The 23,340-nt window shown below is 43.9% G+C and overlaps 1 protein-coding gene and 2 non-coding genes across 3 annotated transcripts; all 3 read right to left on the bottom strand.

Annotated features, from left to right (window-relative positions):
* Positions 1-427: 427 nt before the first annotated feature.
* On the bottom strand, positions 428-23,340 carry HSPA9 (heat shock protein family A (Hsp70) member 9). Its single transcript, XM_054488846.2, has 18 exons — positions 22,834-23,340; positions 20,616-21,521; positions 19,464-19,522; positions 19,159-19,246; positions 16,364-16,545; positions 14,330-14,454; positions 13,024-13,097; positions 12,830-12,936; positions 12,368-12,530; positions 11,983-12,075; positions 6,898-7,107; positions 4,970-5,197; positions 3,648-3,752; positions 2,959-3,076; positions 2,492-2,586; positions 1,869-1,961; positions 1,547-1,687; positions 428-1,211 (listed from the first exon to the last, which is right to left on the bottom strand). The coding sequence occupies exons 2-18, from the start codon at positions 20,694-20,696 to the stop codon at positions 1,134-1,136; spliced, it is 2,040 nt and encodes a 679-aa protein (XP_054344821.1). The 5' UTR covers positions 20,697-21,521; positions 22,834-23,340; the 3' UTR covers positions 428-1,133.
* On the bottom strand, positions 4,066-4,135 carry LOC129037701 (small nucleolar RNA SNORD63). The gene has a single exon (XR_008502929.1). It is a non-coding gene; the product is annotated as a small nucleolar RNA SNORD63 (small nucleolar RNA).
* Positions 6,150-6,217, bottom strand: LOC129037700 (small nucleolar RNA SNORD63). The gene has a single exon (XR_008502928.1). It is a non-coding gene; the product is annotated as a small nucleolar RNA SNORD63 (small nucleolar RNA).

Consider the following 23,340-nt stretch of genomic DNA (forward strand, 5'->3'; position numbering starts at 1 on the left):
AAATCTGGGTTCCTGTTATTTTTGAGCCATATAAATAGTATCTTAGGACTTATTTCTAGACGCAGTTTCTTTAATGTAAGCCAATTCTGGTTATTTCTACTTGGAGCTGAAAGCAACCTGAAAATAGCCACCTTGGTTTTCATGTTAGAGATCTAAAAACTTTCATGTTAGAGATCTAGAAACTTTCAAGATTCTAAATGTACCAAAGGTCTAAGGGGAGAAAATAAAATCCTTCAAACAAGATTTGCACATGCTGATACAGCTCATTATTTCATTATACTAGCCCTTCCAAATCTTGAATTTGCATTTTTAACCAGTGTTAGCAAATCCTGTATTTCCCTCTTTGGGAAATATGGGAAGCATGAGCCATGTCATATTCCTGAAGCTAAATCTCAGGGCATCACCCCTCACAAACAAGAGATCAAGATGCTTTCTATATTTATTAAAAAAAAAAAAAAAAAAAAAAAATTCCAGAATGGGTAAGAGAACAATCATCAAGGATGTAGGTGCCAGACACAGGGTGGAAGGTAGCTAGAAAAGTATGCCTTAGGGAAGTTAAGGGTCTAGCCTCATTCCTACCTTGTTTTAATAGCTGTACCTAATATAAATAGCTAAGTTTTCCATTGTTCTAGATTCCTCTGCCCCATCTACAAACATGGCACAGCCAGCTTGACTTGCAAGGCCTCAGTTGAAGGACCCCATGTACATACAGGCCAGTACAGCAGTACTAGGCTAACTAGAATGATCTCATCCCCACATGTGGTCTCATTTCAAGTCTATGGATGACTACCTTCATTGTTGTGTGCGAGATGGTTTCACCCCTTGAAAATATGGCCACTTCAGCATAAAATAGTTAAATCTTTATAATAATCAATTCATCCTACCTCCTTTTACATGCAGCTGAAAAATGACAGGCTAGGGACATAGAATATTGTGAACTTTATACTGTTAGAATCACCGTCCATTAAATGATCACTAGCTAATGGTCACTAAATTTACAAATTAAGGAAATTATATATAGAATACTGCAAAAACACAGTAAAAAGACTGAAGTTCGCCCATTTCTGCTCAGGAAGTCTCTTCACTCCTAAGCTTCATATGTTGTCCTTCTGGCTTCAAAATTTCTGCTATTATTACTGTTTTTCCTCCTTTTGATCTTCCTTTTGTTCCCCAGTGCCAGAACTTCCAGAGCCTTCTCGCTCAGATGCCATCTGTTAAGAAAACATTTGAGAGCCACTCAGATTTAATGTTAGGGCTAACCATTTGCTCTGTTGCACTCCAAGATGAGGGACCCACATATGTCCTCATCATTCATATCTATTCCGCTCCCCCTCCCCGCTTTCTAGCCTACTGGTGGTTTCTGGATTCCTTCCCTTTGACACTACCCCCAATGCCAAAGTAGAGTCAAGACGGTAGGAGAGTATCTGCCAACTCTAATCTCACTCTCAATTCCACAAATGGCTATGGAGGAAGCCACCAGTGACAGTCATCAAGAACAGTTCCATCAAGATCAAGTTAGAATCAAAATCCACTTCAGCCCTTGTACCTTTTTGTACGCCATTTCGAAGAGCTTCAATGATGCCTGCTGAAGAGAGGATGCTGCCTGTCTAATATTTTCTCCTGTTTCGCTGTCTTTTCTAGCCAGGAGCTCCCTCATTTTGGAAATCTCTTCTTTCAGCTTGTTGCACTTAAAAAAAGAAAACAAAAATCCTTACTTTTCCAGGTTTCCTGTACCATTACAAGTAGAAGTACTATTTAGAAACATTTTAAAATAATTAAACCCCTATCAAAACCCACAGAAAAATAAACTTCAGTGGCATTGGTAAAAATGTATTCAACCTTTTGAGTTACTTTAAAATAGAACTCACCTCATCAGCAGGTAATTGGTCCTTGAATTCTTCCATCTTGGTTTCTGTGTCGTGAATGATTCCTTCAGCCATATTAACTGCTTCAACTCGTTCCTTAGAGAAATTAGAAGTTTAAACGAAGACTTTCCAATCAACCAAAGTCTGCTGAATGTCTATACTCAGTAAGACAATAAGCTATGTGTTACATACAGTTTCAGGTAAAAACAGTAAGAGGGAGAAATCAGAGTGGCATGAAGTAGTCTGGGATGGCTTTGAGAGAGATTTGGGCTAGATTCTGTAACATCAGAATTGTGACAGGGAAAACAGAAGAAATGCACTGCACACATAAGGTATAAGCAACGGGGAAGGAAGAATAGATTATCTTAGGTTTTCTCTTACCCACAACCTATGACATGTCCAAACTCTCCCACTTTCTTGTTCAAGCGATTCTCCTGCCTGAGCCTCCCAAGTAGCTGGGACTACAGGCGTGCACCACCACGCCCGGCTTCAAACAATCTGCTCACCTTGGCAGTGGGCTTACAGTGCTGGGATCACAGGAGTGAGACACTGCGCCCAGCCCCAAACTCCCACTTTCAAGACTGAGCTTTACTGAGATTAAAGTTCAGAAGACAAAAAGTAATCACCTTCTTTCGCCGGTCTTCTTCAGCATATTTCTCTGCATTTTTAACCATATTTTCAATATCATCTTTGCTTAACCCACCAGAAGACTGGATTACAACTGTAGTAAAAAGAAGGCATTTCATTAATTCCCAGGTAAAGTTATATGCCTCTTCTTCCTCCATTGCATTAAGAGTACTCCTGCTCATAGCAGCCAATCTTGATACAAATTATGAAGAAGAGAAATACCCTATAGTCCTATAAAGCAAAATGAAACCAAGGACCCAATATATACACAAACACCAACTGGCCTGTTTGCTCATCAAAACTTCAGCAATCCACAGGCTCAGTGCCTGTTTGGGGGGAATAAACACTACACTTGTACAAGTAAATCTGATAACTGAGGGGCAAAGAGGACTCATCATCCTAAGAGGGTCTATTCCCAAGACCTCCCTCACCTCACTCTTAGGGTCTGATAAACAAGGTGACTTACTCTGCTGCTCACGTCCTGTGCCTTTATCTTTAGCAGAAACATGTACTATCCCATTGGCATCAATGTCAAATGTAACTTCAATCTGAGGAACTCCACGAGGGGCTGGTGGAATTCCAATCTAAAATAAATAATATCCAGAGTAAGGTCCTCTTACAGAGGGGTCCAGTGCTATTATTTCCAAATCTATATGGTTTTCTAGTAAACAAGTCACTTGGTTCCTGGGAGAAACAAGTGATTTAATGTACAAAAACACAAAGTTTATAAGCAACAGTAGTAGTTTGCTGCCTGAAATCAACTGGTTTTATATCAGTGAAGTTTAGCTATAGCAAGTAACCATAATGGCTGTATGTACCTGTGGACACACTAAATAACAGACAGCAAAATCTCCCCACTATTATTCACCTCACCATTAACCAATAAGCAATGCTGATCAGAAACCAGTAACAATATCAAATGTCTTTTAAATGAGTAATCAGGAGTTTATTTCTGAGGAAATTCCTAAGGCACAAGGAAAAAGCAAGACTTTCAGGTAAAAACTGATGCCATGGGTATCCAGTTGCATCCCTTCTTCTCAAGACTACTCAGTATGTATGTGTATGCCAGCAGTTTATACTAATATTTTTATGGCTTAGAATATTATCTCACTTTACAGTGAAGGAGGCATAGTATTCAGGATTCACAATACCTACCAAAGTAAACTGTCCAAGGAGTTTGTTGTCTCCAGCCATCTCTCTCTCACCCTGACACACTTTAATTTCCACTTGCGTTTGACCATCAGCGGCAGTAGAGAATACCTAGGGAAGAAGAAACCCTCCTGGGTTGGCAATCTGATTAACCTACTCCATTTCTATAGAAAAAATGAAAGCCAAAGGTTCACATTCCAAGATTGGAAGGCTCCTAATTTACGGTATGTTCAGAACAAAGGCTGATGTCTTTATAGGGAATAGGAGTAGGATCAGTACAGCAAATGGGCATACAATAGCAATTGTTTCAACTAAGCAAATGCATTGTACAAAGATACAGCATTAGGACAGAAGTCCTCAAAAAAAAGGAACTAAAATGTTGAAACATGCTCATCTGGGGAAACGGGATCAGAGAAAGATGTATCGTGCTCAGTCACAGGAAGTCACCACATACTTTTCTTCAGAATGATGTGTTGACAAATACATCACAGCACAAATATACCAACAACCATAGTTTTATGGAAAAACATCACAAGATTGGGGAAGTCAGGAAATAATTTTTTTTTTTTTTTTTTTTTTTTGAGACAAGGCCTCACTTATACTGTCGCCCAGGCTGGAGTGCAGTGGCATGACCTCGGCTCATTGCAACCTCTGCCTCCCGTGCTCAAGTGATCCACCCACCTCAGCCTCCTGAGTAGCTGGGACTACAGGTACACAGCACCATGCCAGGCTAATTTAACTTTTTGGAGAGAGGGAGTTTCACCATGTTACCCAGGCTGGTCTCAAACTCCTGAGCTCAAGTGATCCTCTCGCCACAGCCTCCCAAAGTGCTGGGATTACAGGCATGAGCCACGGTGCCCAGCCAGAAATAATTCCTACTTCAAGAACAAGCCATGTCCAAGTAGCCCTGCTTGGTATCACGGCACCCTCGTACCACCCCCTTCATTCATCCATAAGATAAGAACACTCCCCTAAGTCTGGTCAAGACTATCCTTTTTACTGTCTTTGAGAACAGAAGACTACAGGGAATTTAGTCTGAAATGACTGAGATCCCTTTTAGCAAATTATGTTAATCCTGTGGAGGAGACTACTGATGTCCTTCCTATAATCATCACTACCAGCTAACATGTAAGAACTTTTCTGGTAACAAAAAAACAAAAACCAAAACAAAACAGGATTCTCACCACCCACAGTTAACTATTTACTATTCTAAACTGTAAAACAGAAAAAAATGAAATTTTCTAGAAAAAACTCATGAAAGTTGCTGCAATTACATCCGTCATAGAACCTAAAACCCATGTGACAAGGTAGGAAGTGATGGCTCTTACCTGGCTCTTCTTGGTTGGAATAGTGGTATTCCTATTAATAAGTTTGGTAAAGACACCTCCTAGAGTTTCAATACCCAGAGACAGGGGAGTGACATCAAGGAGCAGCACATCCGTGACATCACCGGCCAACACACCTCCCTGAATGGCAGCTCCAATGGCCACAGCCTCATCAGGATTGACAGCTTTACTTGGGGCTCTGCCAAAAAGATCCTGTACAGTCTGCTGAACCTGAACATCAAGGAAAAAGAACTTGTCAGCCCACACTTGGGAACTACCTGAGCAGAACACAAGAGAGCACGTGTCCTGCGCTCCCAGCCAAATCTCAAGACAGGCTACCTCAAATCTGAGAATGTTTATTCAAATAACCATTTCGTACTTGGGTTCCTGCTAATGATCTAACACTCATACACTTTATACACTTTATACCTATAAGAGTATCTCCTTCATGACCCTTGTAAATCTGAGAAGGATTCTCCTAAGTTTTATTATCTGCTTTCCCACAAAACACATTAAATCATTTGAAACAGAGGATGCAAGGCAAGGGGACTTGGAAGTCCACATTCTCTTGTATATTATCAACTAAAGACCAAATTATCCTAGGCAGCTGTAGTAATAATTTGCATTGCTAACATGGGGCATGGTCTTCCCTTGTGTTTATTAGTGATAAAGTTCCATTTGAATAGTATCGGGGATAATTTCTTTTTCTTTTTTTTTTTTTTTTTGAGACGGAGTCTTGCTGTGTCGCTCAGGCTGGAGTGCAGCAATCTCCACTCACTGCAAACTCCGCCTCCTGCGTTCACGCCATTCTTCTACCTCAGCCTCCCAAGGAGCTGGACTACAGGCGCCCGCCAAATTTTTTATATTTTTAGTAGAGACAGGGTTTCACCGTGTTAGCCAGGATGGTCTCAATCTCCTGACCTCGTGATCCCCCCTCCTTGGCCTCCCAAAGTACAGGCGTGAGCCACTGTACCTGGCCTCGGGGATAATTTCCTAATATAGAGGCATCCACCTGGTCCAGGACCTTTTTTTCCCAGGTTCATTTTTTTTTTTTTTTTTTTTGCATATTTCCTTAAGGCAATGTATTTCAATAGAAAAATCAAGAAAAAAAAACAAGGTCACTATCTTAGGTCCAAGATAATCCTATTTAGGCTACCAAGAAGAACTGCATCTTCAACAGGTTTGTGCTCAGTCATTAGTTTTCCACACGTTCTTTCAGAATGATGTGTTGAATAAAATACATCATTGCACAAATCTTTGTCAAAGAGATGCACTATGCTGCAAAGACACATGTACAAAGACGGTGGCCAGGGGCGGGGTATTACCAAGGTTTTATGCTCTCTCTGACCTCAAACTTTGTTTCAATCCTAAAAATTCTATGATTGAGTTCGGGATCCTCCCTGCTACTGCCCCTAAAGAAATTCTGCCCCTCCTAATTTTACATACATACACACATTTTTTTTTTTTTTTTTTTTGAGACAGGGTCACACTCTTGCCTGGGCTGGGCGCAGTGGCACGATCATGGCTCACTGCAGCCTCAAACTCACTCAAGTGATTGACCTTAGGGCTCAGGTGATCCTCCCAAGTAGCTGGGATTACAGATATGCACCACCACGCCCAGCTAATTTTTTTTATTTTTGTACAAAGGGGATTTTACCATGTTGCTCAGGCTGGCCTCAAACTCTTGTGGACTCATGTGATCTGCCCGCCTCAGCCTCCCAAAGTGTTGGGATTATAGGTGTGAACCACCATGCCCGGCCTATTCTTCAATTTTAACAAAACAAACAGAAAAGAATTCTTTAGTGAGGATATAATCTCATCTGCCTTTTAGGTCACCCCAGCAGAATGGGCCATATATTTGTGCCACCTGTCCCAAGAATACACTGTGTGCCAGCCCTCTCTCTCCATGACAGAATTCCATTGGTCCATACCTTGGGCATCCTAGTCATGCCACCCACAAGAATCACTTCTCCTATGTCACTCTTGCTGACTTCTGCATCTTGCATAGCTTTTTGGCATGGAGCGATAGTCCTCCTGATTAGATCAGTGACAATCCCTTCAAATTGAGCACGGCTCAACTTCATATTCAAATGCTTGGGTCCAGAAGAATCCATTGTAAGATAGGGCAAATTGATGTCAGTCTGCAAAGGAAATGTTTAATTGCATGTCAGTGAGCAGGCCAAATGACGGTTACATTTATTATTTCAACTAAAATATGACCATGCCCTAGGACAGAAGACTTGCAAAACCACAGGGAGGGTGAGACCTAATTTAAATGAATAGTCACCAAGAATACTTTTTTTTTTTAATTTTTTGAGACAGAGTCTCAGTCTATTGCCAGGCTGGAGTGCAGTGGCATGATCTTGGCTCACTGCAACCTCCGCCTCCCAGGTTCAAGCGATTCTCCTGCCTCAGCCTCCCAAGTAGCTGGGACTACAGGCATGTGCCACCACGCCCAGCTAATTTTTGTATTTTTAGTAGAGACAGGGTTTCACCATGTTGGCCAGGATGGTCTCGATCTCTTGACCTTGTGATCTGCCTGCCTCAGCCTCCCAAAGTGCTGGGATTACAGGTGTGAGCCACCCTGCCCGGCCAAGAATAGTTACTCTTTAAGATGCAATGTTTTGCCAGGTGCAGTGGCTCATGCCTGTAATCCCAGCACTTTGGGAGGGTGAGGCGGGCGGATCACGAGGTCAGGAAATCGAGACCATCCTGGCTAACATGGTGAAACCCCGTCTCTACTAAAAATACAAAGAAGTTAGCTGGGTGTGGTGGCACATGCCTGTAATCCCAGCTACTTGGGAGGCTGAGGCAGGAGAATCGCTTGAACCCGGGAGGTGGAGGTTGCGGTGAGCCGAGATCGTGCCACTGCACTCCAGCCTGGGCAACAAGAGTGAAACTCCATCTCAAAAAAAAAAAAAAAAAAAAAAAAAAAGCGCAATGTTTTATCTCCCCAGAGATAAGCACTATAGAATATGTTTTAATGAAGTTTATAGTTATTAACAAGAATGCAGCAGATAAGCAAGAAAAAAATCCCCATTCAGAAGATAAAGAAATATTCTGCCACTAAATATTCATTAGAACCACACTACTGATGTTTTCCTTCACCAAGTTTTAAAAATATCCCATGTAGGTGAAGAGAAATGTCAAAGTTATGCTCTGAACCAAATAACATGCCATTAACCCTGGGCTCTGTAAGTTCCAGGAAGTTTACAAGTGGTACGAAAGCTACAGACATGCTCTCATTAATGTATGAGGACTGACTTGTATGGCCATCACATCCATGGAGAGCAGCTGACAGTCACACCATGTAACATCCAGTATTTAATAAATCCCAAATCCCAGTACAACATGGGATCTTACAATGTGTAACTGAGAGTTGAGTCCTTAAACCATCTTTCTTTAGGAGAAAGTATCCTAGACATTTGAATACTTAAGAGTTAACACACCATCTGTAGAATGGTGATACCTAAATACTATTGACAATTTCTTTTTTGCAAAATGTTGATTAACCAAATCAGAACACAGAATTATCTAAATCAATGCTATCCAGTAGAATTTTCTGTGACAATGAAAATGCTCCTTATGCTGCTCAATTCAGCAACCACTAACATGACTACTGAGCACTTGAAATAAGACTAGTGTAACTACGAAATGTAATTTTAAATGTTATTTAATTTTAATTAATTCAAAACTCGTATTTGGCTACTATAGTAGCACAACTCTAAACACTAAAAGCTAATGGCAACCTGAAAATCTCCAGCACTAACTCTCAACCCTCTACAACCAGTCTAACATCCATCACAATGTTCTCTCTTTACCTCCTCTCTCAAACCCAACCACTTATGTCTCACTCTCACTCTCATCCAAGTCTTATCTCAACACATGGTTACCAACAGCCCCCCTACACCCACTCAGGGTGCCTTCTGCCCTTCACAATTCTCCACTCTACTCCAGCCAAAGGGCTTCTCACAAATCGACACATGACCATGTTACTATCCTCAACTCCTCTGGGGTTTGTATTCACTTATCTTGGGAGAGACGCCAAATCCCAAATCTATAAAGCCTCTAGCCCAAGGGTATCCAATCTGTTGGCTTCCTTGGGCCACACATAAAATACACTAACAGTAACAACAGCTGATGAGCTTAAAACAAAAAACAAAACCCTCAGTATTTTAAGAAAGTTTACAAATTTGTGTTGGGCCACATTCAAAGCCATTCTAGGCTGCAGGTTGGACAAGCCTGCTCTAGCCTCATTTTCCATGCCCACCAACAACCGACCCCAATCTTCACTCTGCCCTTTTGGCCGCTCTGGCCCTTTCTCCGGTCTTCACCTGAGAGCCTTACTCAACCCATTTACACATGTCCATTTATCTTTTTCTGATAAACTCATCTCTCAGATGCTGTTCTTGTTATGCTGAACACCTCTCTCAGGTACCTTCTTAGATTATTTTTATTATTTTTATTTTATTTTTCATTTTTATTTTTTGAGACAGAGTCTCATTCAGTCGCCCACACTGGATTGCAGTGGTGCCATCTGGGCTCACTGCAACCTCTGCCTCCTGGGTTCAACCGATTCTCCTGCCTCAGCCTACTGAGTAGCTGGGATTACAGGCGCCCGCAACCACTTAGCTAATTTTTGTACTTTTAGTAGAGACAGGGTTTCGCCATGTTGGCGAGACTGGTCTTGTACTCCTGACCTCAAGTGATTCACCTGCCTTGGCCTCCCAAAGTGCTGAGATTACAGATGTGAGCCACTGCGCCCGGCCCCTTCTTAGATTATTTTTAAGAGACCTGCTCTGTCACCCAGGTTGCGGGGTGCAGTGGCATTCACAGCTCAAACACTTGGGCAGCCTCAAACACTTGGGCAGCCTCAATCACTTGGGCTCAAAAGATTCTTGTGCCTCAGTCTCCTGAGTAGCTGGGACTACAGGCACGCACCTGTGGTGTAGTGCACCATGCCCAGCTAGTTTTGTAGAGACGGGGGTTCCCACTATTTTGCCCAGGCTGGTCCCTAATTCCTGAGCTCAAGTGATATTCCTGCCCTGGCCACCCAAAGTGCGGCCCCTTCTTAAATTATAACTATAACTGCATTTTTACCACTTGTTACATTAATGGTAACTTACATTTAGAGTATTCACAATTTCCTATGTTTTTCTAAGCGTGCAATATTTATGAACTTGGTAATGCTCACAACTCTTAGGGTAAGAGTACCACTATTATCCTTGTTTTGTAGATAAGTAACAGTAATGTTAATTCATCTAAGATCACCAATTAATAAGCGATACAATGGGGACTCGAACCCCAGCAGAATGCTTGCAGAACCACCCTTAACCTTTACTTTGTATCACTTCAACGTTTACTAATCTGTTCTAACTAATGTCCATCTTTCCAAACCACAATATAATCTGCATGAGGGTAATAAATGCTAAGAATTTATTCTATAGATTTAAAATCACCTATGCAAAACAATGTGTAACGATGCTCAATACATTTTGCTATAATAAACGCTGGAAAACAATCAAAATGTCTATCAATAGGATGCAGCCACACTAATTAAAACCAACCAATCTCTTCCAACATCTCGCATCCCCCACCCCAAATGTCAAATCCCTGGGAAGAATTACAAACTTATCTTCTGGCAGTGCCAGGTATTTCAACCTCAACCCTAACCAGCGTTGCAATGTTCTGCCACTCCATGATAGCAGGGGCAAAGTAACATCAACAAGACCATGGATGCGTGTGTATAACTATGTCACTCCTCACAGCCACTTAAAAAAAAATCCAGGTTTGAGGGGAAGGTTTATTAGCAGCAAACACTTTACCAACACAATGACAACCATCATAAATACCTCTTCCCTTGTGGGTGATCAAAATAAAGGTGTCACAGCTCTGCTCTTCCTGCTGTCACCCAAGACACCGGAAATAGATCTGCTGCTTTCTATCTTCATGGGTCTCTAACACAGATCTAACATGGTTTGTACAATTCTATTCTTGGTGGTTAAGTGAAGTTTCACCTCTCAGAACTGGAGCTAACCAAGCTGACAAAGAGGCTGTGTAAATCTGATGCTCACAGATGGAAACTTGCACAAGCTTCAGCTTTTTAGACTGGTGATTCAAATTATTGTCATTTTTTGACACAGGGTCTCATTTGTCACCCAGGCTGGAGTGAAATGGTGTCATCACGGCTCACTGCAGCCTCAACCTCCTGGGCTCAAACAATCCTCTTAGCCTTTGGAGTGGCTGGGACCACAGTTGTGTAGACTATGACTGGCTAATTTTTCAAATTATTAAGTGAGAGACAATTAGCCGGGCTCAGTGGCTCACGCCCATAATCCCAGCACTTTGGGAGGCCGAGGCAGGTCAATCACCTGAGGTCAGGAGTCCAAGGACCAACCTGGCCAACATGGCAAAACCCTGTCTGTACTATAAATACAAAAATTAGTCAGGCATGGTGGTGCACACCTGTAATCCCAGCTACTTGGGAGGCCAAGGCAGGAGAAATCACTTGAACCCAGGAGGCAGAGGTTGTGGTGAGCCGAGATCGTGCCATTGCACTCTAGCCTGGGCAACAGGAGCAAAACTCCGTCTCAAAAAAAAAAAAAAAAACACTCAGAGACTCTCCAATTCACAAGGAGAGGTTATTTAATATTGTCAGTTAAGACAGCAGTTTTTCCAAGCTAGTAATTCTAGTTTTAAACACTGCCGGAGCAGGTTTTAAAATAAATGTCTTTAACTGAAAGGCAAACAAGTACACCCAGCATCATTCACATATTATTTAGCTCCAGTATACGTAACTGATTTGGGTGGTTAAAAAAATTTCAGCTCATAAAGAAACTAAAGACCTTACTGTCCCTGTGCTCACAGCAAAGGTCTCTAGAAACCAGAAAATTGAAAAAACAAACAAACCAAAAAAAAACTCAACTGACATTAGGCCAATTAGAAAATACTATTTATTTTAAATAAACTCCGGCTGAAAATATCCATCAAGACTGCTCGAATTTTCCGTGTCTCACCTGCACAGATGAGGAGAGTTCACATTTAGCCTTTTCAGCGGCTTCCCGTACCCTCTGAAGTGCCATGTTGTCTTTAGTCAAATCAACCCCTGTCTATAAAGTGAAGACATTGAACACCAAACACCAGCATTAGTGAGGTGATAAATAAATTTAAACTGCAGTAATAAGGTGGAACAACACAAAATGGAGTCATACCTTTATATATAAACATGAATTCCTTTTTATTACTCTTAATGTGTAGGGAAAAAAAAAATCTTTTCTGAAAAGAGTATCTGTGTCTAGAATAAGGGGGTTGAACTGAACTCGTAAACAAAGCAAAGAGCAATCTGAACAAAGAATTTCTCAATATCCCAACGTGTACATATTAACCACACTGGTAACTCACCTCTCTCTTGAACTCCTTCACAATGTGCCGTAGCAAGGCCTGGTCAAAGTCTTCCCCACCTAAGAAGGTGTCCCCATTTGTGGATTTCACCTCGAATACTCCTTTCTGAATTTCCAGGATAGAAATATCAAAAGTTCCACCACCTAAATCATATACAGCAATGCTGTAAATGATTTGTGAAAAAAAGAAAGAAATCCTTAAGGAACAAAACCTATCACCAGGATATAAACTTCAATAACCAAATACAGATAATCTAAGCTATTTCCCTGAGGTATATACTAGTTAAATTACCATGGCCCAAAAGAAAACAAAAGAATGGTTTTGAAATGAAAAAACAAAGACCATACAGACTTAAAATCAGTAAAAGCACTATTTAGTTTAAGTAAAAGGCTCAATTACTAAGAAATCAAGTGACACTTTAGTTTCACACATCCAGGTGAGAAATTTACTGCACAAACTTACACTTTGTCTTCTGATTTGTCTAGACCATAGGCAAGAGCAGCAGCTGTGGGCTCATTAATCACCCGAAGCACATTCAGTCCAGATATCTGGCCAGCATCTTTAGTGGCCTAGAGGAAACAAAGAGAAAAACATTTTTGTACCCTTCCATCCCAGGCACCTTACTTTTTGTGAATAAGAATGCTAATTGACCTCACCTGTCTCTGCGAGTCATTGAAATAAGCTGGGACTGTGATCACAGCATTTTTTGCTGTGTGCCCCAAGTAATTTTCTGGAAAAGAATGAAATTCAATCATGGAATTCTGTCAGAACAGAATTATTAATATAGCCCAACAACCTGTGTCATCCTTTTGGAGCCACAGACAACATTCATCAGTCTTTTCATAAGTGACCTAATATGTCCTTGCAGGAAAACACTCCAAGTAAATACACTGGTTAAAAACCCAAGATCGGGCTGGGCACGGTGGTTTACACCTGTAATCCCAGCACTTTGGGAGGCTGAGGCGGGCGGATCACCTGAGGTTGAGAGTTTTGAGACCAGCCTGACCAATATGGAGAAACCCCATCTCTACTAAAAATACAAAATTAGCCAGGCGCGGTGGGGCATGCCTGTAATCTCAGCTACTCGGGAGGCTAAGGGAGGAGAACTGCTTGAATCCGGGAGGCGGAGGTTGCAGTGAGACAAGATCGCGCCACTGCACTCTAGCTTAGGCGACAGAGCGAGACTCTTGTCTCAAAAAAAAAAAACAGAACAACAAAAAACAAACAAACAAACCCAAGATTGGCTGGCTGGGCACGGTGGCTCATGCCTGTAATCCCAGCACTCTGGGAGGCTGAGGCGGATGAATCACCTGATTTGTCGGGAGTTTGAGACCAGCCTGACCAACATAAAGAAACCCCATCTCTTTACTAAAAATACAAAAGTGGCTAGGCATGATGGCGCATGCCTGTAATCCCAGCTACGTGGTGGGGGGAGGGGGAGGGCAGGAGAATCGCTTGAACCCGGGAGGCGGAGGCTTCGGTGAACCGAGATCATGCCACTGCACTCCAGCCTGAGCAAGAAGAGTGAAACTCTGTCTCAAAAAAAAAAAAAAAAAAAAAAAAGCCCAAAAAACAGAAACCCCTAAGATCCTCTTTCAACATTTTAGTGAAGGTTCACTAAACTACAATGACCTTTAGACTTACAACAGCCACTTCAAATAGGAAGTTCTAATTTATACCTAACAGGGACAAAAGCTTAATGTGTAGTCTTGTGGCCTTCAATATAGAACATTACCCCGTACTGGAAAAAAAGAAACAAGCCAGCCACCATTAGTGAGATTTGAAGATTAATTCAATCTGCAGGGAAAGCATGAAGTGTAACACAGTTTTGCCATTCCTAGGTTTTCTATACAAAAGGGACCACAAATTCTTCTACAGGATGCTGGGGCACAGGGAGCTAGTGATCTCACAGCAATCATTCTGTTCTTAGAACTTTCCCAGATGTGAACTAAACCCACTCACCTGCAGTCTCTTTCATCTTCATCAACACAAATGCTCCAATCTGACTCGGAGAATACAATTTCCCATGAGCCTCAACCCAGGCATCACCATTGGAGGCACGGACAATTTTAAAGGGAACATTTTTACTGTAAGACACAAAAATTCTATTAGAGAAAACTACCTGAACAACTTACCATGACAAAATTACCACATATCATGAACATCCATCTTCCACCCCAAGAGACTCATTCATGGCCAACAAATGACAGTTTGTGAAATTCTTTAGAAAGCAATCACTAACGTAGTTTATGAGGATTACAAGGCAAAATGAAATAAATAAAAAGAAAGCAATCACTAACATATAAAAACATCATGATGAAACCTCAACATTCTCTACTTAGCGCCCCAGGCAGAAGATTTTTGCAGCCACTTTAGAATAATTTGATGAAACCGTTACTGTATGATCCAGCAATTCTACTATCTAAGACAAATGGAAATATTTATGTCCACACAAAAACTTGTACACAAATGTTTATGGCAGCATTATTTCTAATAGCCAAAAAGCAGAAACAGCTCAAATGTCTATCACTTGACAAATGGATAAACAAAATGTGCTGTATGTCCATACAGTATAGTATTATTTGGCCATAAAAAGGAATGCAGTACTGACACATGCTACAACATGGATGAACCTTGAAAACATGCTAAGTGAAAGAAGCCAGTCATAGAAGTCCACGCGACTCCATGCATACAGAATTCATATTCTACTCAAGCTCAATAAAGCTGTTTAAATTTTTAAAAATATTTAATTTATATATATAGAGAGAGAGAGAGACACACAGTCTTGCCTTGTTGGCCTAGATGGTCTTATACTCTTAGCCTCAGACAGTCCTTCCGCCTCTGCCTCCTAAAGTGCTAGGATTACAGACATGAGCCACTGCTCTAGGCCTAAAACATTTTGTATACAACAGGAAACTCTACCTATGCTTCTAGTTTTTTTTTTTGAGACAGGGTTTCACTGCTATTACTCAGACTGGAGTGCAATGGCATGATCTTGGCTCACTGGAACCTCCGCCCCTCAACGCTCAAGCCTCACTAGTAGCTGGGACTACAGGCGTGCACCACCGAGCTTGGCTCTTTTTTGTATTTTTTGCAGAGGCAGCTTTTCCCCAAGTTGTCCAGGCTGGTCTCGAACTCCTGAGCTCACCTCAGCCTCCCAAAGTGTTAGGATTACAGGTGTGAGCCACCCCACCGAGCCTCTAGTATGTCTATTTTAGAAAAAGGCAGGCTGGGCATGGTGGCTCACGCCTGTAATCCCAATACTTTGGGAGGCTGGGGTGGGAGGGTCAGTTGAGTCCAGGAGTTCAACACCAACTTGGGCAACATAGTGAGCCCCGTCTCTATTGGGAGGGGGGAAGAAACAAAGAAAAATCAAGTCTTTTTCTGTACTGGAGCAACACATGATAGAACCTATGCCACTTCTGCCTTATGTATTCAACACTGAACTGTGTGGTTTAGGAATGCTTTGCAAATTTTCATGTATCATGTCAATACACAGCAAAGACCTAATGTGTAAAGACAAAAATGAATTTTTTTCTTTTGAGACAGAGTCTCAGCAGCCCAGGCTGGAGTGCAGTGGCAGTGATCTCTGCTCACCGCAACCACCATCTCCTGGGTTCAAGTGATTCTTCTGTCTCAGCCTCCCGAGTAGCCGGGATTACAGGCACCCACCACCATGCACAGCTAATTTTTGTATTTTAGTAGAGACAGGGTTTCACCATGTTGGCCAGGCTGGTCTTGAACTCCTGACCCCAGGTGATCCACCCACCTCGGCCTACCAAAGTGCTAGAATTACAGGTGTGAGCCACTGCACCTGGCCAAAAATAAGTTTTTTAAAGGGATTACCCTTTTGGCAGTGGTACAGATTTCCCCTAGGGACAATAAGTAAAATGACTAAAGTAAGGTGCTCCAGGGATCCTAATCAACATGCTGAGGCTCTTCTGTATGGCCCTTGCAAATAACTGCTTTTTGCAAAAAACTTTTGCTGTTACTCACATGTCTTTCTGTACTTCAGGATCATCATATCGCCGGCCAATGAGACGCTTGGTAGCATAAAATGTATTGTTTGGGTTGGTGACAGCCTGTCGCTTGGCTGGCATTCCAACAAGTCGCTCACCATCTGCTGTAAAGGCCACAACTGAAGGGGTGGTTCTGGCACCTTCGGCATTCTCCAGCACCTAAACTCCCAAAATGTGACAGAGAGTAAGTTTGTAGTTACCACTGCTATCTTTTTTGAGATGGAGTCTCACTCTGTTGCTAAGGCTGGAGTACAATGGCACAATCTTGGCTCACTGCAACCTCCGCATCCTGGGTTCAAGTGATTCTCCTGTCTCAGCCTCCCTAGTAGCTGGGACTATAGGCGTGCACCACCACACCCAGCTAATTTTTTGGCATTTTTTAGTAGAGACGTGGGTTTCACCATTTTGGCCAGGCTGGTCTCGAACTCCTGACCTCAGGCGATCTGCCCGCCTCAGCCTCCCAAAGTGCTGCGATTACAGGCATGAGCCAATACGCCCAGCCTATTACTGGTATCTTTGCAGCAATCATTTAAGACACAAAAACAGCTCCCAAATGGCAAAACAAATGCACATGAACAATACTACCAGGCATGCTTTATTGCTGATAGTTAATGAACAGTAGATATTTCAGGTATCTTTAGTCCTTTACTTTTAAACTACTACTATTTTTTTTTTTTTTTTGAGAGGGAGTCTCACTCTTGTCACCCAGACTGGAGTGCAGTGGCGTGATCTCGGCTCACTGCAAACTCCCTGTCCTGGGTTCAATTCTCCTGCCTCAGCCCCCTGAGTAGCTGGGATTACAGGTGCCTGCCACCACGCCCAACTAATTTTTTTTGTGTGTGTACTTTTAGTAGAGATGGGGTTTCACCAAGTTGGCCAGGATGGTCTTGAACTCCTGACCTCAGGCGATCTGCCCACCTTGGCCTCCCAAAATGCTGGGATTACAGGCGTGAGGCACCGCACCTGGTTTTTTTTTTTTTTTTTTGAGACAGAATCTCACTGTCACCTAGGCTGGAGTGCAGTGGCACTGTCACGGCTCACTGCAGCATTGACCTGCCAGGCTCAGCTGATCCTCCCACCTTAGCCTCCAGAGTAGCTGGGACTACAGGTGCACACCACCACGTCCAGCTAATTTTTTGTAGAGACAGTGTTTTGCTACGTTGCCCAGGGTGATCTTCAACTCCCAGGCTCAAGCGGCCTCCCGAAGTGTTGGGATTACAGGCATGACCCACCAGGCCTGGCCCTGATTTACATTTTCAAAGCTGCTTTGGTTGCTTAAGACTCTTGTCAGGTGAACCTTTGTAGTGCTGATAATTGTATGTATCTAACTTCCCAGAAAAGAATTTAAATGTGGTATAGAGGTAGGACTACTAATTTACTATTAAGAGGGATGGGAATGGCTTGCACTGTTTGGTTACTCTGGTAACCACCAAAGTGCTGCATTTTCTAAATTGAAACAAAGTTGGGTGTGCAGAGACAGACTAGAAGTGGAGCTTCATATCTGAAGTAATGCACGTTGTTCATTGGAGCAGGCTATTTCTTTTGAAGCCTCCTTACTCTGTACATGGAACCTTTATACCCACTGGGTTCTTAGCAAGATTTAGAGCACCTGGAATTCTTGGCTCTTGCTTCTTCCATTCATGGCCTCTTTTGCTTTCATGCTTCCTCTTTCCCCCCAATCTCCTCTTCTGAAATAACCTGAACTGTCTATGGTCTTCTTATCCCACTTGTTTGGCACCAAGAGATTATTCCTTCTCTTGGCCCTAATTTGTGCTTCTTGGCATTTTTCCTATATGCCTGGTATCTGTGGCCACCCCCCCGCCCCAAAAATTTAGAAGTAGATATAATTCTCCATGTGGAAGTAAAGATTCTTGTCCCAACATTGGGTATGAAAAACCTGATCTATAGTCTCTTCTTTTTTTTTGAGACAAAGTCTCGCTTTGTCACCCAGGCTGGAGTACAGTGATGTGATCTTGGCTCACTGCAACCTCCGCCTCCTGGGTTCAAGCGATTCTCCTGCCTCAGCCTCCCGAGTAGCTGGGACTACAGGTGTGTGCCACTACGCCCAGCTAACTTTTGTATTTTTAGTAGAGACAGGTTTCACCATGTTGGCCAGAATGGTCTCGATCTCTTGACCTTGTGATCCACCTGCCTCGGCCTCCCAAAGTGCTAGGATTTCAGGCGTGAGCCACCGTACCTGGCCAATTTTTTGCATTTTTAGTAGAGACAGGGTTTCACCATGTTGGCCAGGCTGGTCTTGAACTCGGGACCTCAGGTAATCTGCCCCCCTTGGCCTCCCAAAGTGCTGGAACTGCAGGCGTGAGCCATTATGCCTGGCCAGCCCTGATCTATAGTCATGTTTTTGCTGTTTTAGTTGGAAGTACTTCCAGGCCAGGCTTAGTGGTTCACACCTGTAATCCCAGCACTTTGGAGGCCAACGCAGGCGGATCACTTGAGCTCAAGACCAGCCTGGCCAACACAGTGAAACTGTCTCTACTAAAAATACAAAAAATTAGCCAGGAATGGTGGTTCACGCCTGTAATCCCAGCTATGTGGCCAAGGCAGGAGAACTGTTTGAACCCAGGAGGCTGAGGTTGCAGTGAGCGGAGACCGTGCCACTGCATTACACCGTGGGCTATAAAGACTGTCTCCAAAAAAAAAAGAAAAAAAAAAGCGCAAATCAGGTTCTCAAATTCCTTAACTAAGGAAATGAGCACAGAATTCTGGACAGATTCTGGATAAGGTAAGGTACTAGTTATCAATTATGCTCACCTTTGCTTGTTTACCTTCCATAACCGCCACGCAGGAGTTGGTAGTGCCCAAATCAATACCAACAACTGCTCCCTTGATTGCTTCTGATCTGTAAGACATTTAGAACAATGTCACAGCTATTGTTATCTTGATAGACCAAAGTCACTGGAAGATAATATTTAATTGGAAAATTAACAGTGGTATACTACATAATCTCTAAATAAATACAGATAAATAATGACAGAGAAGAATAATCACAAATGTAGAAGACACTGCTTTGAAGTTTAATATGTATTCCCTCTCAAAGGAAATGATATTATACTTACGCATAATCCCGCCTTGAAACAATTCTAAAAGCCTCATGACTGAGGCCATTCCAGCCATCCTAAAAAAGAAAAAACTCACTCAGTCACCAACCAGTGTGTATCCTGGGAGGAAAAAGAGAAAACTTGGGCTCACTTAGTATATAAAATACATTAAGCTACTAAAACAGTAAACATTAAAGTTTCCCAAATAAGATAAAAAAAGGTAAATAAAAGATGGCCTTAGAATCACACTACAGTAGGATTTCTCAACCGTGGCGCTATTAATTTTGGGCCAAATTTTTGTGGTGGGGGCTGTTCCGTGCATTGTATAGCAGCATCCCTGGCCTCGACACCCTAGAAACCAATAAGCACCCCAGTAAGTTAGTGACAACCTAAAATATCCACAGACATTGCCAGATGTCCCCTGGGGGAAAACACTTCCCCTGACCTTGCCATGCAATTAGTTTAAAAGAACTAGAGTTACTAATGGTCTTTGAAAGAAAAAAGAAAAGTAGTGGCGTTTCACTAGGATAAAAAACCTTTATTACAACTTAACCTCAGGCTCCTTCCAAGCCTTCCTTAATGCCCACATACAATTCCTGTTCTCCAAAGCATTTGTCTTTTATTTTAGAAAACAAGTAACCACTCCATAGCCTTTTCTCCGCCCCCCGATCTTATTGTTTCTTAAATAACAAACGAGTACAATCTTACACCATAGATTTTGAGAAAATGTTGCTAAGCACGAAAACTGGAGTTCCGACTCAGGGCTTTCTTATTTTATTTCACCGTATCAACGGGATCCTTACACACTCTGTATTCTGTAGAGGAGCCAAAAATAAAACTGAAAATAGTGGCTTTCCCAATAGACTGCATCCCTCACCCCCAAGGCCAAACCTTTCCATCCAGCCACAGAACAGCCCATCAGGACCACTACCTGGTAATTTTGAGATGACACTCTAGATCGCGAGGGTTGTGACTCAGCAGGGCCCAAGCCGGAGGCAAAACCTTCGGCAAAATCTTGAGCCAGCAGCGCTAACTATGGAAGGCCCATTACCTTCCTTCCCGCCTGACCTATCCCGGAGAATTCAAACCCTAAAGGGCGCGCGGCCTGCCGCACCGAGGCCCGAGGCCCGAGGCCGTGACCCCATTTGGGAAGGTCCGACAGTTCCTCACCTGGTGGCGGGCGGCCGTAGGGCCCCGGGAGGCTGCGGCGCCCACGAGACGGGCTGCTACAGCTCGACTGGCGCTTATCATGACGGATAAATGGAGGAGTACGAGGCAGCAAACAAGCGCTCAGGCGGCCAGCAGCTGCGTGATGCGGTGGCGGCAGCGCTTCTGGAAACCTCCAACCACGTGGGGTGAGGGGCGGGGGTTGGTCACTGCGGCCCAGAGGCCCGCTCTTCCGCTGAGGCGCCGCCCGCGCCGCCTGACCAGAGGGTACTCGACTGCCGCTCCCGGAGCCAGGGCGTACAGGTAATATGCTCCGCAGCAAGATGGTTGGAGAAAGCCTGCCCTCCTGTCCCGGCTGCGGCGGCTTTGAGCTCAGAAAGAGTCCAGGAGAGAAAGAGGGGTATGAAGGCGGAACCTCGGACAGCCCCGGTCCTCGGCGACAGGAAAGACTCAAGGTCACACGGGATAAATTGCGAACCGATTACAGTCTTCTTGCGTCAGTTGCGCGGGAGGAGGAGCCTGTTGCGCCTGCGCAACAGACATCCAGCGGAGAACCTAGAGCGCATGTGCGCAAGGAGTGGCGGAAAACGTGGGTGGAGACTAACTACAGCGCTCATTGGGTGCCCTAGCGCACGCCGGCGTTCCCTGGGGCGAGCCCGGGCGCGTGCACACCCTGCGGGCGTGGACGTGTTCCCAGCTCCTGCTCCTGGAAGACGGCGCCATCTTGTCTTGTGGCTTTGTGAAGTGAGGACGTCAGTACTTTTGTTGCTCGGTTCCGCCCGTTGTTCACAACTTGAAATACACTTGGATATGCAGACTTTAAACAATTTCGTGTTGCGTTTTATCACAGGGGTCTTGGGTTTCCAACTACAAACCGTTTGGTTCACATAGAACATTAGGCCAATTAGCCTGCACAAAGGGAAAAAAAATAGCTGAGCTTGGCCGGGCGCTCACGCCTGTAATCCCAGCACTTTGGGAGGCCGAGGTGGGAGGATCACTTGAACCCAGGAGTTCGAGATCAGCCTGAGCGACAGAGTGAGACCCCATCTTTAGCCTCTGTCGCCCAGGCTGGAGTGTAGTGGTGCAGTCTCAGCTTACTGCAGCCTCCACCTCTCCGGGCTCAGGTGATTCCACTGCCGCCTCAGCGCCCCCCTACCCCGAGTAGCTGGGATTACAGACATGCGCCACTACGCCTGGCTAATTTTTGTGTTTTTCATAGAGACAGGGTTTCGCCATGTTGCCCAGGCTGGTCTCCAACTCCTGAACTCAAGGGATCCGCCCGCCTCGGCATCCCAAATGCTGGAATTGCAGGCGTGAGCCACTGCGCCCGGCCAATTTTTTTTTTTTTTAAATTAGCTGGGCCTGGTAGCGAGCACCTATAGTCCCACCTACTTGGGAGGCTGGAGTGGGAGGATCACTTGAGTTCAGGAATTTGAGAACAGCCTGGGCAACATGGCAAAATCCCATTTCTACAAAAAATTAGCCGGGCATGGTGGTGCACCTGTAGTCCCAGCTACCAGCTCGGGAGGCTGAGGTGGATGAATCACCTGAGCCAAGAGAGGTCGAGGCTGCAGTGAGTCGTGATTATGATTGTGCCATTTCACTCCAGTCTGGGTGACACAGCGAGACATTAAAAAAACAAAAAACAAAAAGAAAGAAAGGAGGAAGGAAGGAGGGAGGGAAGGAGGGAAAGAAGGAAGGAGAAAAGGAAATAAGGAAAGGAAGGAAAGAGAAAGAAAAGAAAGATGCGGCCGGGCGTGGTGGCTCACGCCTGTAATCCCAGCACTTTGGGAGGCTGAGGCGAGCAAATCACTTGAGATCAGGAGTCCGAGACAAGCCTGGCTAACGTGGTGAAATCCTCGTCTCTACTAAAAATACAAAAATTAACCGGGCATGGTAGTGGGCACCTGTAACCCCAGCTACTCGGGAGGCTGAGGCAGAAGAATTGCCTGAACCCAGGAGGCGGAGGTTGCAGTGAGTGGAGATTGCACCACTGCACTCCAGGTGACAGAGCCAGACTCCGTCTCAATTAAAAAAAAAAGAAAGGAAGGAAAGGAAGAAAAATGAGAAGGCAGGCTTTCTTAAAGGCTATCCAAACAGGCTCATGATTCCTGTTTGTAGAGATTTAGATTCTAAAACAATATACTGATGCAAAGAAGACAGAGAGGAGTGACAAATAATATTGAACATTGAAACGCAATAAAAAACATTATGTTCTTACGTTGTACATGACGGGGTGGAGAAGGGCAGGTGGAAATAATTGGAGTAACTGCATACTTCTCACTTCTCTGTTGTATTAACTGGTTCTTCTAAGAGTTTTTCTTTTCTTCTTTTTTTTTTTTTGTATTTTTAGTAGAGATGGGGTTTCACCATGTTGGCCAGGCTGGTCTCGAACTCGTGACGCCAAGAGATCCGCCTGCCTCGGCCTCCCAAAATGCTGGGATTACGGGCGTGAGCCACCGCGCCGGCCAAGAGTTTGCTTTCCTTCATCTTGCTCCATGTTAAAAAGCCACGAAGTGTTAATCAAAAGAATCCTGGAATCAGGCCGGTCGCGGTGGCTTACGCCTATAATCCCAGCGCTTTGGGAGGCTGAGGCGGGCGGATCACGAGGTCAGGAGATCGAGACCACGGTGAAACCCCGTCTCTACTAAAAATACAAAAAATTAGCCCGGCGCGGTGGCGGGCGCGTGTAGTCCCAGCTACTCGGGAGGCTGAGGCAGGAGAATGG

The sequence above is a fragment of the Pongo pygmaeus genome, chromosome 4, assembly GCF_028885625.2.
Source record: "Pongo pygmaeus isolate AG05252 chromosome 4, NHGRI_mPonPyg2-v2.0_pri, whole genome shotgun sequence".
In the NCBI taxonomy this organism is placed as follows: domain Eukaryota; kingdom Metazoa; phylum Chordata; class Mammalia; order Primates; family Hominidae; genus Pongo; species Pongo pygmaeus.